The following is a 15,783-nucleotide window of genomic DNA, read 5'->3' on the forward strand; positions in this document are numbered from 1 at the left end:
CAATTTACTCATGAGGAAATTGATTCTTAGGGAGGATAAGCCACTGGCACCTAAGGTCACACTGCAGAGCAAGGGAACCAATTCACACACTGAACTGCCTACCGAAAGTAAGTGGCAGGGAGCCTTAGGGGACTTGAAAAAGTAGAAAACTTTAGGCTATCTGGATAGAGACCAAAAAAAAAAAAATCAAGATCACCTATGAGATAGTTGCACAAGCAGGATTAGACCTCAGATGTCCTAATTCTCAGGCAAGTCCCCTGTCCGAAAGATGAGATGACATTTTCATTTCAACAGTGTCCAGCAACATTAAAGGAAGCAATGATTTTATAGAAGGGTAATATTTAGTACTAATATTGGACTACAATATCAGATGCTGCTTTTACCCTCTTAAAATGAAGAAATCACTTCTAACACTAGGGATTCAACAGGTTCAGCAGGAATAGTAGATCTCAAGTGGTCAATGTTTTCATTAATAATGATATTATTATTGCTTTGGGTTTTGACTACTGCCTTCCCTCCAAATAGTTCAAAGTGCTTTATTTAATATCCGTGATTTCATTGTTACAATACCTCCTGAGACGAGGATGTTTTTAGATGGAGAAACTCTCATCAAGGTAAATTTATTTAAGCAAAATCAGATCAAGATTGACAAAGCTGAAATGAAAACTTAGTGACCCCAGCTCAGGGATCTCGTCTTGGCCTCTGACACTTCCTGAACAGACATTTTCCCACTCCCCAATCTTAACCCTTCCCCCTTATACTAGAAACATGCACCCTTGATACAGGGATGCTGAATATACACAAAACACATAGCTAGTTGTTAGCAACTTTTTTCTCCTTAGGGAGACTGCCTCGAAAGCTGACTGGAGCATTATAAAAATGAAGGGCTTTGAGAACCTTGCAGAAGAGACTGAGTCATTCTTCTTGAATACCGGAGGTACTTAATAAATACACGTTAAATGCATCATGTTTGCGGTTCTTAAAAACTTTCTGAAGTTTTAAGATTTCTGAAGAAAGGGTAGTGAATAGGAGTATGCGTAGGTGTGTGTGAGTGAGATCGTTTTCAGGCTCTAGGCAGATCACTCTGCTGTCGCAAACCATGATGGGAGCAAAGAACAAAGTACAGCCAGCACCCTCAAGCTTCCTGAAAGAGGGAGCAGTAGGATTAGAGCTGAAGGTATAAGCATAGCAGGGATCAAACCACAGAACAAAAGCCTTCTGGGTCTATGTGGTTTGTTTTAACCAGCTAATTTACTTTAATCAATGGGAAGAGGGGATAATGACCCTTTCTTTCCCACAAAAGAAGATAATCAAAATCATGAACTGGAGCTTTAATACACAGAGAGAATAGCCAGATGACTGCAGTGAGACTACAGCCAGGCTGTCCTGGGAAGAAAGGGACTCAGAATTGTATTGCACACTGTTCAAAATACCAATCCAGAGGATACAGGTGGAGGAGGATAGTAGAAGGAAAGTGGGTTTTTAGGGACAGTCTTCCTACGTAGACGGCATGGGAGCCTAAAGAGAAATAGAAAACTGCAGGATGCGTTAGGAATGCACAGGAGAGAATCCATCAACCCCATGATTTTTTTATTTTTCCAGTTCTGACAAAGGGTACTGACCTCTAAAGAGCCACAGAAAGCACAAAGCTTTGTATTCAACGTTGAAGATAATTCACTAAATGTAAAAACGTACAGAACCCTGTGAGGTTTCTAGAAATTACTCAATACTCTTCCAATGGGGCATTTATAAATAACAAATGTTGTCCATAAAGATACAGTTGTGGAAAGAAAATCAAAGAAAAAAAATTGTGGTCTAAACATGGATCTCAGAATGCAACCTAAAAAACTGAATAGGTCATTTTGATTTGGGGGGAGAAGTCACCAATAACCAAACCTAACCCTGGTGAAATCAATGTTATATACTCAAATGATTCTGGATAACCAAATGCAACTTCTTAGGGTTTGTTTTTGCTTTGCTTTGAATGGAAATGGATACAGATTTTGAAAAGAATCTGATGAGGGGAAAAAATAGCTACCTGAAAGCTTAATTTAAAGATTGTATGAAAAGCATTCTGTAATCTTTAAAGTACAAATACCTCAGTGATGGTATAACCCAGCACATCACTGAATAGTAATAGCTTAACTGAAGGGCCAGGTTTTTCATTCTCTTCCTCACTTTTTCTCCAAAAATATCACTGATATTTTCCTGACACCTAACCTCCCAACCGAAAAACCTAAAAATTTCACCTCCTCCTCTGATGCCCAGCACCGTATTTTAAAAATGGTAAAATTTAGTCTCAGATATTAAAAACTGTTAGGCCTATTCCATATATAATTCACCAAGAATTTGCTCAAAAACCCCAGAAGGTAGCTCAATATCCAAGCGAACAGCAAGGATAACCTATACCTGCAATGGACAGACATGAGAAACCAGTATTTTCAACGCCAGGGTCAAATATCAACAGGTTTCTTCCTCCCGCCTTTGTGATTCCCCAAACCCGTGTGTAATCCTTAATTCCAGAGCCCCAGTCCATGATGAGCACCAACCTTAGGTACTCCAACGTCAAATGCAAATACATCAAGTACTTACTTGTCTTGGAAAATGTCCTGAGCAGTCACTTGATCCTTTTTCTTGATGGCTTCAGTCAGAGGGAAAAGGGTCTTTATTTTAGAGAGAGGAATCTGACATCTCGCTGTCACCTCAGTGGGGGGATCCAACATATTCAAAATATGCTGCTGAATTGCAGGCAGAGGCTTCTGGGGATGTAAAGCTCTACACAGCAGACACTGTGGAAAAGGAACAAGGATTTTAAAACACAGATGTGGATATCACAGAGGGCTTCATTATACGTTTCTGATCAGGGGGCTTTCATTTGGGGGCTCTGAGTCCTACCACAGGTAAGTGAGAACAGAGAGTTGGCCCAGAAACACCTTGGTTAGCAGGACGTGCGTAATATCCAAACCAGCTAGGAGACAGACCCAAGCCTGGCAGCACTGCCCGCTGAAGCCCTCCTGGAAAGGAGTCTCATCTTGTAAAAAGAGGCTGATACTTCACTACTTGGAGAATACACAAGGTTCCCAAAGACACACAATTCCGAGAGCCTCTGACAATGTGGGATTATAACTTTTGGGTTATAATCCTTTATCTCCCTTCACTATACTCTGCTTTCTCCTTTGCTTAGTCTTAGAAAACAATGCGTGGGGGAGCTGCCCATGCTCAGTGGGTCCCAGGAAGACATCTGTGGGACACATGAGAATACTGGTCTGGCCCGAACCTCCATGGAGTGCGGTGTAGGCCATTCTCCACCAGCCCATTCGTTTCTGCTCATCTCCACGACTACCACTCTTGTCCAGGTCCCATCACCTCTCACGTGGGCTCCCACCCTCACCTTCTAACTGGTCTCCCCGGACTAGTCAGCTGAAAACAAGCTCCTTACCACGTCCTAAAGTCACACATCATGTAGCCCCCGCATGCCTCCCTTAGCACGTCACCTGCCACCCTCCTTACTCACCATAACCCAGCTGCACAGGCTCTTCCTGTTTCATCTTATCTAAGCCCATTCCAGCTTTGGAGTCCTGTACTTACTGCTCCCTCTGCCTTTTCTGCCTGCCCCAAGATCTCAACAGAGCTGGCCCCTTTTTGTCATTCTGTTTCTGCTCAGTTATCATCTCCTCAGGGGGGCTTTCCCTGACACTATATGAAAGAGCCCCTCCTCCCCTTCCTACCATGCAGTTATTCTCTATCACTAACCTTGTTTTATATTCCTCACAGAATTTATTATCTAAAATTACCTTATCAATTTTTCAGTTTATTTGTTTATTACCTAACCTTCCTCCTGGAAAGTAGAGATCCTGTTTGTCTTGTTTACTGCGGAATTCCAAGTACTGAAAATAGTGTCTGGCACATAATGTGCACCTAACAGATACTGGTTGAAGGAATAAAGTGCGCTTTCTCAGGACTCTTTGGCTGTTGACAGAGGTGTCAGGAAGTAATCAAGAGTGGGGCCAAGGTCAAGGCCAGGGCAGGTTCTCCATTGCTTTACGAGTGGAAAGCCATTTCCATTCAATCACCCGTACTGCTTTCAGTCCAGTAAGCCAGGCCCTGGCAAGACTGGTTTCTGCCCAGAAAAATAAATACCCTATGAGGAGTATAGAAAGGCAAGCAAAAAGGTGAGATACCATTAAGAAAGAGAAAAAAATTAAACTATCGCTTCACTAATGTTTCCTTTGATTGCTAGAGAATTAATTCCAAGAGTAGGTTGTGTTAGGTCTCTGAATATTAGAGACCTTGATTTAACGTTAGGTCTCTGAATGTTAGGTCTCAGAGACCTTGACTTACAGACAGAGCCATGTCTGCAAGAAAACGACAAAATGTCTGTTGGCCTGCACCTGCTGACAGACCCAAACTTGTGATAACAGAAAACGCCACAAAACAGCAACCGGCTTACAGGCAGTCAGCATTTTCTGTTCAAACAATGCCCCCCTGTCAGTACTGCCCCTGTAAAACCCTCCTCACCCCCTCCCTTGAGGCTGCAAGTCTCCTATAGGTGTGCAGCCCGGGCTGTAGCCACCTTTGCTCCATCCAACAGACTTTCTCTTAATAAAACAGACTTTCTTAAACTTTCCTAATTGGCCTGACCATGCGTGTTCCTTTACCAACCGACCTATCAATAGCAACCTGTTTCTGCAAGCTTTCCACACCAACTGGTCTGCTCTTCCCTTCCCTACAAATGGCAAAGACCTTTGGGTCTTGAAGATCACCTGTCAAAAACACCAAAGGATTTTATACAAGTAATTTAGACTTGGTTACACTTAGAATACTAAAGTATCCACTGCCCAGAAATTTACATATTAAGCTTCATATTTCTAATTTTAGAACAAAAAAAACCAATTTTTTACTCCTCAAAGGAATTATAAGAATTAGAAAAAGCAGGCAGGCCGGCCTGGTGGCTCAGGCAGTTAGAGCTCCATGCTCCTAACTCCGAAGGCTGCCGGTTCGATTCCCACATGGGCCAGTGGGCTCTCAACGACAAGGTTGCCAGTTCAATTCCTCGAGTCCCGCAAGGGATGGTGGACTCCGCCCCCTGCAACTAAGATTGAACACAGCACCTTGAGCTGAGCTGCCTCCCAAATGGCTCAGTTGGTTGGAGCGCGTCCTCTCAACCACAAGGTTGCCGGTTTGATTCCTCGACTCCCCCAAGGGATGGTGGGCGTGCCCCCTGCAACTAAAATTGAACATGGCACCTTGAGCTGAGCTGCTGCTGAGCTCCCGGATGGCTTGGTTGGAGCGCATCCTCTCAACCACAAGGTTGCCGGTTCGACTCCCGCAAGAGATGATGGGCTGTGCCCCCTGCAACTAGCAACGGCAACTGGACCTGGAGCTGAGCTGCGCCCTCCACAACTAAGACTGAAAGGACAACAACTTGACTTGGAAAAAAGGCCTGGAAGTACACACTGTTCCCCAATAAAACCCTGTTCCCTTTCCCCAATTAAAAAAAAAAAGATTTAAACGAAACAAAAAAAAAGCAGGCAATTAAGGACGGACGCTCTGAGAATTGAGTCAGAAGAGAGTATCAATGGTCTCTCCATCAAACAGCCCCCACCCTCCACAGGAATAGGCCCTCCAGTCCTCTGTGGGGAAAAGTCTGCCTGAAAAAGCTGTTTGTGAATTTTTTTCAGCTTTTAGGGGTTCAGAGAAGCCTGTGTCCTGCTGTCAATAATTTAATCCAGGACTGGAACATTCCTTCCCCTTCAACCCTGGTCTATTCCTCCCCTTCCTCAATATAAGTCAGCAATCCTGTCAACTTCCCCAGTTTCCCTTAATCCAATCTCCACATTCCAATTCCTTTGGTCCACGATTCAGAAATCCATAATTTATATTTTTCTGTATTTTAGTTACTCTATAATAACTTTATACTATAACCTCTTTATATGGCCTCTATGCTACCTTGAATTATGAAATTTTTGACAAATGTGGCACTGGAACACTTCTTCCCTAACAGTGATTATTATACAGTTCATAAAAATTCTACCATTTGGATATTAAAAAACAAAGAAAAGTCTGATTCACATAAAATAGAGCAGAAAACCTGGAAAAAGCATCAAAGAATCTGCTTTTTACTAAGCCCTTTTGTTTTTTAATGAAAACAAAAGTCTTTCTCCAGAAAAAAATTTAAAAGCATTCTAGCTTTACTTTTTTTTTTCTAAAAGCTCAGAGTATCTTTCGTTCTTTAGTGGGAAGAAGAAAGCGTTATTATTGCATTAAACCGAGTTACTGAGGCCCTCAGAGGATAAAAACATTTGTTTGGGACTGCCAATTACCCTAACTTTTCACTCAATTCAATCTCATTTAAAAACAAACAAACAGATTGGTTAATCTCTCCTTTCTCACCTGAAATAATCGCTGAAATTGAGGGTTTGGGATTTTGGTGTTTGGAAACAAGTCTTCAATCCTACCCTCTTCTTCATCTTCCTTTACCAAGCTCATAGAGTCAATCAAAGCATCAACAGCACTCAACTGTGCCTCTGAAACAGGATAAACAAAGAGCAGGGGAAAAAAATGACTACCTACATTATTTTCCCTTAAAACAAACGCTTTCCATCCATAGCAATATTGGCAGGTTATACATCCCTGGTTCTGCCAAAAATATTCTTTACTTATGCAAATTATTTACCTGAGTCTGTTTTCTCATTTGCAAAGAGTTATTTAGAGTAGCTGGTCTCTTAGGTCCTTTCCAACTCTACCATTCAGTGAACTTTGACAATGGAGTATCATATCAAAAGCAAAAGAATTTGTTCCAGAGGAATGCACCACAACCACACAAAACCCAACTTGTATATAGCAATTCAAAATATTCAGTATTCAATGAATTAATATTCAAAAATTAGCAATTAGCTAAATGAGAAAAACATTTTAAAAAAGAAAAGGAAACCCCCTTTGGTCACGAAGCATTAACTTTATAAGGATTTAACATAATTTGTATCAGAGTATACCAACGTAACATGAAGACACCACTGGACCAGAGTGAGCAGATTACTTCACACTCTCCCTGATTCGGAATGAGCTCCTGGCAGTCTGCACATACGCACACCTGCGTACATGTCTTACCCCACTTCACTCTAAAGATCGCTGAGAGCAGAAACGTGATGTCCTGGTCTTTGTCTCTCCTAACACCTAACGGAAAGCAAGTGCTCCTTGATAAGACCCTACCACATCAGTAGAAATTACATAGCTCAAAGCAATGTGGATGAAAGGCAACTGTCCCCCAAAGCCTTCCCCTTAAACTACCACGCACACCTTTCATTCTGCTGACTCATACAGCAGTTCAGCTGTTAAAAGCTGAAGCGCTATTTCTGGGTCATTCACAGTCAGTAGGCAAAAGATAGGAAAGAATAAGCGGTTCCTAAAAAAGTCGATTATGCTTCTCTTCTTCACTTTCTAAAATACCCCTTTTGTACAGCTACTACAAGATGAAAGAGTGTACAGGTGTTTATCATGAAACGCTTCAATCCCATTTTTGGCTTTTCCAGGGGAGGTTTTCGGCACTGGCACAACCATCGCCACCTTAAGCTGACTGTTCCACCTGGCACTAGTAGGAGGTGGTACCTGCGGTTTCCATCTCCCACTATAAGCTGGTATCAGGCCAGATCACTCAGCCATTGCACACCCCTAAACGTTGACTTGCGGACTATGCCAAACAGTTTTAATGCATCATTTTCCCAATGGAGAAAATGCAAACAAAAATACGTTCACTCCCAGAAAACAAATCAACAGATCAAGAGCTATTGAATGCTTTAGATCCTGAGTGAATGACGTATGTTTATAATTTCTGAACAGAGTTCTCTTTTAAATGTTCTACTCATTTAAAGTTTGAAATTATCAAGAGGGAGAGTTAGACTACAGAACACGCTGGCAGCTTCTGTATGTTGAAGTGCATGCCTGGCTCCACCGTGATGCAGAGGGACTCATTTCTAGAAGGTAAAGATACAAGCCCTAGGGGCCATTTGATTCTTGGTTTTTCTACTGCACACTGCTCCCAAATGGTTTAACCAAAGAAACATACACAGAGAAGCCAGTTCTGAGACTCACCTCACAATTCCCTAATCCTACACTGACACAGATTTAAACTTGTAAACTAAAACACCTGCTCATCCTATTGTGTTCTTTATGGTATGTTGTCTACATTTGGCCCACTCGTCTATTTTCTTACAACTGTGTTAAACTGGGAGCTCTAGAGAAGACAGGATCTGTGTGTGTGAGAATCATTCTGTGTAGCACCTTGACATTTGCAGCCAAATGCTGAATAAAGGCCTTTTCTCATCAATCTTGAAGTATTAGGTTGGTGCAAAAGTAATTGCGGTTTAACAGATTAACAATAATTGCAAAAAACGCAATTACTTTTGCACCAACCTAATAACTCCTACAAACGGAAGAATGAGACTTGGACTGTTACTGTAAACTACAAAGCAGGGGCAGGCAGAAAAGGTAATTTCCAGCACTGTCACTTTTCAATTACAACATATTTTATGTAGGACGCACTCGAGTCACAGGCTTCACACTCCATGTCAATTCACTTCAGCAAAGGACAAATGTTCTGCTCACAACTAGAGAAAGTCCATCCACTGCTAGCAAGCTTCTCCCTAGATGCAAGTCCTAAGTCTGAGGGGGGAACCTAGAGAGAGTACTCGAAGAGTTCACAGAAAACCTATCCCTACTGCCAGAAAGATGCAAGATGAACCACCTTTATTATTACTGTGCATGGAAGTAATTCAGATCTAACTAATTCCACCCTGTGAAATCCTGGCCCCAGCCACTGACTGCAGACAGGTGATTTCCCAAGAACAGTCTGTGTTTAGAGCCAATTAGTGAGCAAAATGGAAATAAACTCACCTGTGGGAATGAATTTCTTATTATTTTTCAAGGATGAAAACATGTATTGCCGCAAGTCTTCCATGAAAGGCAGCTGCACATACACTAAACACTAATGAGAAAGAAAGGAGGTAAAAGCAAAAACAACTAAATTAATGAAAACATATAAAACTGGTCCCAAATGCTGTGAAAGTGTCACAAAGTTATTTCAAAAATCAGATGGCTCAACGCTGGTACATGGAAAGTAAAATGTTTTGATTTCCATTAGCTGTACATAACTGCAAACAGTACAAAGAATGTTAAACATAAAAGAAATGCCTCAGAGAAAGACTATCAGAGAATACCTACAAAACGCATGACCAATACTACAAATGAGAAGAGTCAAGGTGATTGGAAAGTAGACATGCAAGTCAAGACATTTGCTTCTCTTTCCCAGTTCTGCCACAGTAAGTTTTCTGAGAAACAGGAAATGGTAAGGAGTATAGACCTGTATTTTAATAGGAGAGCCCTAACTAAACTGAGTTTCACGAGGATCACAACAAAATCACATCCTCAACATTTATCTACAGTATGGTGGTTGTGAAAATAGAGTTCCACTTTCTTCCCATTAGGTTCTGACATGTCAAGAAGGATCACTGGATTGGGCAAACAGAAGGCCGTGATTAACCTGCACTGATTTGCTTTAATAAAAAGCTCCTTTACATCAGTATATTATGTTCTTCCATTGCAACTGAAAGTGTGGTCCACAGGCCAGCAGCATCAGCATTATTTGGGAGTTTGTGAGAAATGCAGAACCTCAGGCCCCATCCCAGACTTCCGGAATCAGAAGCTTCATTTTAACAAGGTCCCCCAAGTAGTTCCCATGCACGTTAACAGTTGAGAAGCACTGTTTAGAATAAAGAAACTGAAGGAAAAACGAATTAACATAATAAAAGACGTGTGGATTTTACCTCATAGGTGTCCTTGATATAAGGAAAAGCCACGCCAACTTGAGGATTCGAGTTTTTGCAATAAGCATATCGAACAATGGCCACCATGTCTAATTCATCCAAAGCATGGATCAGGGAGGAAAGGGCAACTGCTGCTGCCTAGTTAGAAAGATGCATGCATCAACACATGCCAACACGCGACAATGTTCAACACAGGACCAAATACTCCTAAAAGTGTTATCCGCTTTCTACCTGTTTCAGATTTTTTTTTTAAGTGCCTTCTCCCCCTCCCACACACACCAACTTCCAGGCCACATTTGCATTGAATCACATTTACTATACCTCTTCTGGAACTTCATTATCTAAATTCTTTTTCTTACTGCTTCGATCTTCCCTCTCCTCCAAAGTCATACCCTCACCCTCTAAATAAACTCAGGTCTCAGCCTTCCTAAACAAAACCTTTGTTAGTCTCTCTCTCCCCATAAATTATAATCCGTATCTTTCTTTCCTTTCACCTCTAAATTTCATGAAATAATTGTCTTGCTTTTTTCACTGCTGAGAACGGTTATTCTTCAGTCTAATTCACTAGTGACCCCACTTCCTTATTGAAGTTCTCATCGGAAGTGGCCCATGGACTCCTAACTGCTAACTCACGGGCTCCCGTGCTCTGAGGGTGACCTCTCCGGAGCACGTGACCATCCCTCTTCTCCACACTTTCTCCTTTCGCTGCAGAGACACTCCTCTCCCCTGATTATTATACTTTGTGGCCACTTCTCCCCTAGCTCTTCTCCCAACTAATCTTGAAATTCTGCTCTTGACCTTTCTCTCCTCTTCTTACTCTAAAACTCTAGTCGGAGATTATTTTATCTGGTCTCATGAGTTGATGAATCAAAAATCTGTATATTCAGCTTTAAAACTCTCCTAAGATCTAGACTTCCATTGCGGACTAGCTGGTAGAGGTCTTACCTGGTTATACCTCAGGTAGCTCAAACTGTTCATAATGAAAACGAAACTTCCTGTCTTTCCCTCATTCTCCTCCTCTACTCCTTACTTCCGTTAACACCACTGTCCCAGTCAACCAAAGAAGAACCCAAAGTCTCTGATAATGCCACCTTACTCATCCCTTACCTTCAAGTGTTCACCAAACGCTACCCATTCTACTTCCATGCCATCTCTCAAATCTATCTGTTCTCTCCCAAAGCTGCCTCCTCCTGTTCACAGAGCTGATCATGTGACGCCCTTCCATAAAATCCTCCAGTAATCCATTATTCCAGCCTCATGAGCCGATCATTACTTCCGGGCCAGTTTTGTCCTTTCCCACCTCTGCAGCTTTTCCTTCACATCTTTTCCACCTAGCTCCAATGCCCTCTCCAAATCTCTAGCTCTCTAGCTTCTAACCCATTTTCAAGGCTCAGTAAATTGATACCCTCTCCATTTGAGATTTCCTTTAGTCAACTCTCTCCCTCTCCGTAACTCCCCACTTTGTACTTTTCCCACTATTTTAGATAACCTTTATCAAAGTTATCTATGTATACTCCCATTTCCACCACTACAAACCTATGACCTCAATATCTTGCCAGGAAAATCCTCTACAGATTTCATAATAGAGGCACTATCTTTTCAATTCAAGGAATATTTACTTAGTGCCTACTCTTTGCTAGGCACTGTCTTAGGCCCTATAAGAAAACAAAGATAAGTCCCTGATCTCACTGATCTAATACATTCTGTACTAGAAGACATGAGGTATGCATCAAATACAGAATGCATATATCATAACATGTCCCGGAAGAGAGACCACATAAGTACAATGGGAGTCTGAGGAAGAGATTACTTCTAATTTTGCAAGTTTTTATTTGGATGTCTTTGCTAGAGCCATTTGGGATATTTAAAGTAAGGAAGGATGGGGTCTTGAATGACTGCTACATTACAACACAATACTGCACCTGTGAGAAACTCAACTAAAGCTCCATTTCCTTTCCTTTCTCTTCTCCCCTTCTCTTCCACACACAGTGCAAATCAGCACATAAAAGTGTAGATTCTCTACACACACACAAAAATTATATGCTAATGACCAGAGAAAACATATTTTTAAAAAGAAATTATTCACAGAATCACAGAATACTTGAGTTAAAAACAATAGTATTCATATAGTTTAACAACCCACATGATGAAGGAATTCCCTCCTCCACATCTGACTGGTGGTAATAAAGACTCTGCTTGGAAATCTACAGAAATGGGGATCTGACCACTTCACAAGGAACCAATCCATTTGGATGATAATCCTGTTAACAACGTAATTTTTCATCTTGAACAAAACTACCACCGCTTGGTCCCTATTTACCCTCTGGTAGGAAGCACAGTTTAATTTCTGTTCATATGATAATCCTCTAAATGTATGAAGGGGGCTATTGTGTCTGTCCCTCCTACTCCCCTACCTACCTACACAAGTCTTCTCCATGCAATCTTTTACTGGAAATCCTCATTTGACATAGTTTCCTTACTCTCCTGCTTACCTCACAAGCTCCAACTAGTTAATATTATTCTTTGACTATGACGTCAAGAACTGACACCAAAAGGTAGCCCTTTCCCATTAGTAAAAGAATTTCTTTTTCTTGAGTGAATTCAAAGTGGCCCTGTGATCTATAGGGTCTGTATGAGGCTAGACCTGAGTCATGCAAGTCACAAGGCTGCACTTAGCTGGTAAGTCAAATAACCACAGATGCCTCAACACAGCTTTGTGATATGATAGTCTTCACTGCATACCCAGCAAACACACGAAGTGATCAGGATTTTCTTTGTGCAAAGGGACAATAAGCAGGAGGTAAAACTTCAGCAAAAGTTAAAAATGCAGTTGAGCTATGTTAACACCTTATATACCAGAACTGCACGTTCCCCAGCAGGATTTGATCCAGGAGAAATCCATGAACTAGTCTTCTCAAATTTAAGGACTCACATATACCCACTGTGCTCTAATGAATCTGCTCAGTACTGAGTGGAAGCCAAGCCTCTTCTTCTAATTTTAACTGTTCTGATAGAATAATGGCACACCCATGCACTGGATCTGCAGCCAGCCATCTTTAGAAGTGAGGGGAAAAACGGCACTAGATCACTTAACCATCACCCTTCTCTCAACCCAAAAAGCCTTCTACATACAGATTACTAATTTCAAATAAAAATACTTCCAGAATTTGGAGACTTGATTAAATAGTCTTAAAAAGGCACTAGATTGGAATTTTCCAGCTCAGATCCACATCTCCAAGGAAATTACAAGCTCTAACTTGGAGGCTATACACAAAGTATTTACTGAGCGGGCAGGTTTGAGTGTAGGATGCAATAATCATGGGTTGTTACCCAGGCAGAAATCAGCCTGAAAACAGAATCTCTTGGGGAGGTGAGAAGAGTGCCGAGAGAGGGAAGGGGGAAAAGACAAATTTCTGAATGATGGAAGTGGTCCAATAAATCAGTGAAGTTCATCTCTAGGATGCTTAAGCCAGCACCAAATGCTCAGTATTTATGAAAATGAAAAGGTCAACCTGACTCAACCCTCCTGAACATTTGACCATGAGATTCCCACACTAAATGCACTTGCCAAATGTTTTTGCTTTTAATACTCACCTGATCTCCAATTTGCAGGACTATATCCTCAGGCCTTGTGCTCGTGCTATGACAAATTCATTTATCATTTCTCCACTTATAGAGATAAAGGTCAGTGAATTTTCCCACTGCTGTTGCAAGAATTGATGTCCTTTAAAACTACAAAAGTCCGAAACAACTCCCTTAAAATGACAATTCAATTCTGTGGCACTACCTCAAAGACCCACTGTCAACTCACCTCATCATCTTTTGCTGCAAAGACCTTTAGAACTTGATTTCCCATATAATATTTCCTGTGGATCTACAAGAGTGAGAAAAAAACTTGGTGTCGATCCAAAATAAGTAACATAAAACCATAATGCTCCACGTTACTAAGAAACCGTATTCAAAATGTTCTTACTGAAAAACATTCCCAGGCCTTAGAAACAACTTATTACTTGAGGTTCAATTCAACACAATAAATATCTGAGCACCGAGTATACATCAAACATTGTTCTGTGCACTGTAACACAAAAGCGAACAGGATATAGTATTGTCCCGAGGAGCTTAGACAGATACATATGAAATTGACCGTGCTGCAGTACTACCATACAGAGCTACCGTACAGAATTACAGCTCGGTGCTACAAGGGCACATCAGGATGGCATCTAGCTTGGCCATGTGGGTCAGGAAAGGCTTCTGTACATGGTGACACCTACGGTAGGACTTAAAGGATGTGCAGGAACTGATAAAGAGTCTGGGCACAAGGGTCCTGAGCAGACATAACAGTGAGAATAAGTCTGGAGTGACAGAAAAACACAGTCCATCTGGGGAACTGCTTTTGGAGTAGGACAGCGCCCTCCCACCTCCAAAGCTGAGAAATTATGAGCACTTTCACAGCACAGGAAGATGAAGTCTCAAAGGTGTGGGGGTGAAGCCTACATAATTCAAACACCCTCCACGTCCACTTCTATTCCTCATTTGAAACCATTATTTGAAGAAATATGGGAATGATCCTATATTTTTAGTTTGCTACATTTATATAGATTTATTTGCCCTCCTACTGTGTTTCCCTGAAAATAAGACCTAGCCAGAAAATCAGCTCTAATGCGCCTTTTGGAGCAAATATTAATATAAGACCCAGTATAATATAATATAATGTAATATAATACTGGGTCTTGTATTAATTTTTGCTCCAAAAGGCGCATTAGAGCTGACTGCCTGGCGAGGTCTTATTTTTGGGGAAACACGGTATTAAAATCTGTAATAGTTCTTGATTGATTAAAAAAGAGCTAAAGCACCTAAATGACTTTTCAAAAGACAGCCAGCCATTTGGGAGAAATTCTAGCTAAATTCTTATCCATCATATAATTAGATACCCAGAATACTGACAGCTTGGAGGAAGACAAATTGAAGGGACTCTTGAAAATTTAAAAGAGTAATTCACAATTCTAAAAAGGAAAAACATACCCAAAACCAAAAAACCTATTTTATATAATGAAAAGTTTCACATCAATTCAATCCAGAAATGTAAGTTTCCCTCACTTAAAGGGAATTTGGAAAAATATGTGATCTTATTAATTTAAAGATAATTACTGGTCCGTTAGTAGGTGCATGCTTATACTTTATCTAGTTGATATGGAAAAGATCTTTCTCTTATGATGTGTGTATGCATTTGTTAAGATAATACACGAAAGCAGATATGTAAAATTAGACTATTCAGAAATGAGGGTGTCCATCTGGAGGGCAGATTACTGATGGCACTGGCTATGGAGTCAGAGAGACCTGCTTCAAAGCCCATCTCTACCACCTTCTAGCGAGGTGACCTTTGGCCAGTTACTTCACAGCTCTGAAGCTCAATTTCCTAATGTATAAAATACGTATCATGGCACCTACCTAAAAGGGTCGTAATAAGAATTAAATAGGAATTTATATAAAATACTTAGTATATTGACTGAAATATTATAAGCACTCAACAGGTGGTAGCTATTGTGATTATATTTATTGTGCCCGTCTGAGACTGTACTTGAGATACAAATAATTTAGAGCTTAAAAACAAAACGTTGCTTTAGAAAATACTTCATGACTTAAACATTAATTTTAAGTTAATAAAAATGTTTAAAAACGGAAAATGTATTTTTTGTTCAGTTCACTCTTTTTTGCTTTGTCATTCAACTAACTACGCTCCGCTCCCACCCTGGTACAGGTGATTTAAATTTTTTGAGTCCTGACTTTTACTTACAGATGTGTAAGTGTATAGGATAGGTCTTTTCTGCCTGTCTGGAATTAGGAAGACCCATTTCCCAATAGGCCAGTTTCTACAAACAGGTCTGAATAAAGGTTCTACTTCACTGAAAAAGACTCATAAGCATTGCCATTGATAACCATAAGTTTTAAGTTTATATACCTC

General features: G+C 40.8%; 1 protein-coding gene across 1 annotated transcript in view; it reads right to left on the reverse strand.

Annotated features, from left to right (window-relative positions):
• Nucleotides 1-15,783, reverse strand: part of XRCC5 (X-ray repair cross complementing 5) — a 78,175-nt gene that overhangs the window by 41,786 nt on the left and 20,606 nt on the right. Inside the window, exons 10-14 of the mRNA XM_033112904.1 lie at nucleotides 13,633-13,695; nucleotides 9,822-9,959; nucleotides 8,893-8,983; nucleotides 6,394-6,527; nucleotides 2,593-2,789 (exon numbers count right to left, since the gene is read on the reverse strand). Of these exons, the coding sequence (XP_032968795.1) occupies nucleotides 2,593-2,789; nucleotides 6,394-6,527; nucleotides 8,893-8,983; nucleotides 9,822-9,959; nucleotides 13,633-13,695 (623 nt within the window). The remainder of the gene's footprint in view (nucleotides 1-2,592; nucleotides 2,790-6,393; nucleotides 6,528-8,892; nucleotides 8,984-9,821; nucleotides 9,960-13,632; nucleotides 13,696-15,783) is intronic.

This window comes from Rhinolophus ferrumequinum, chromosome 8 (assembly GCF_004115265.2).
Source record: "Rhinolophus ferrumequinum isolate MPI-CBG mRhiFer1 chromosome 8, mRhiFer1_v1.p, whole genome shotgun sequence".
NCBI classification, from domain to species: domain Eukaryota; kingdom Metazoa; phylum Chordata; class Mammalia; order Chiroptera; family Rhinolophidae; genus Rhinolophus; species Rhinolophus ferrumequinum.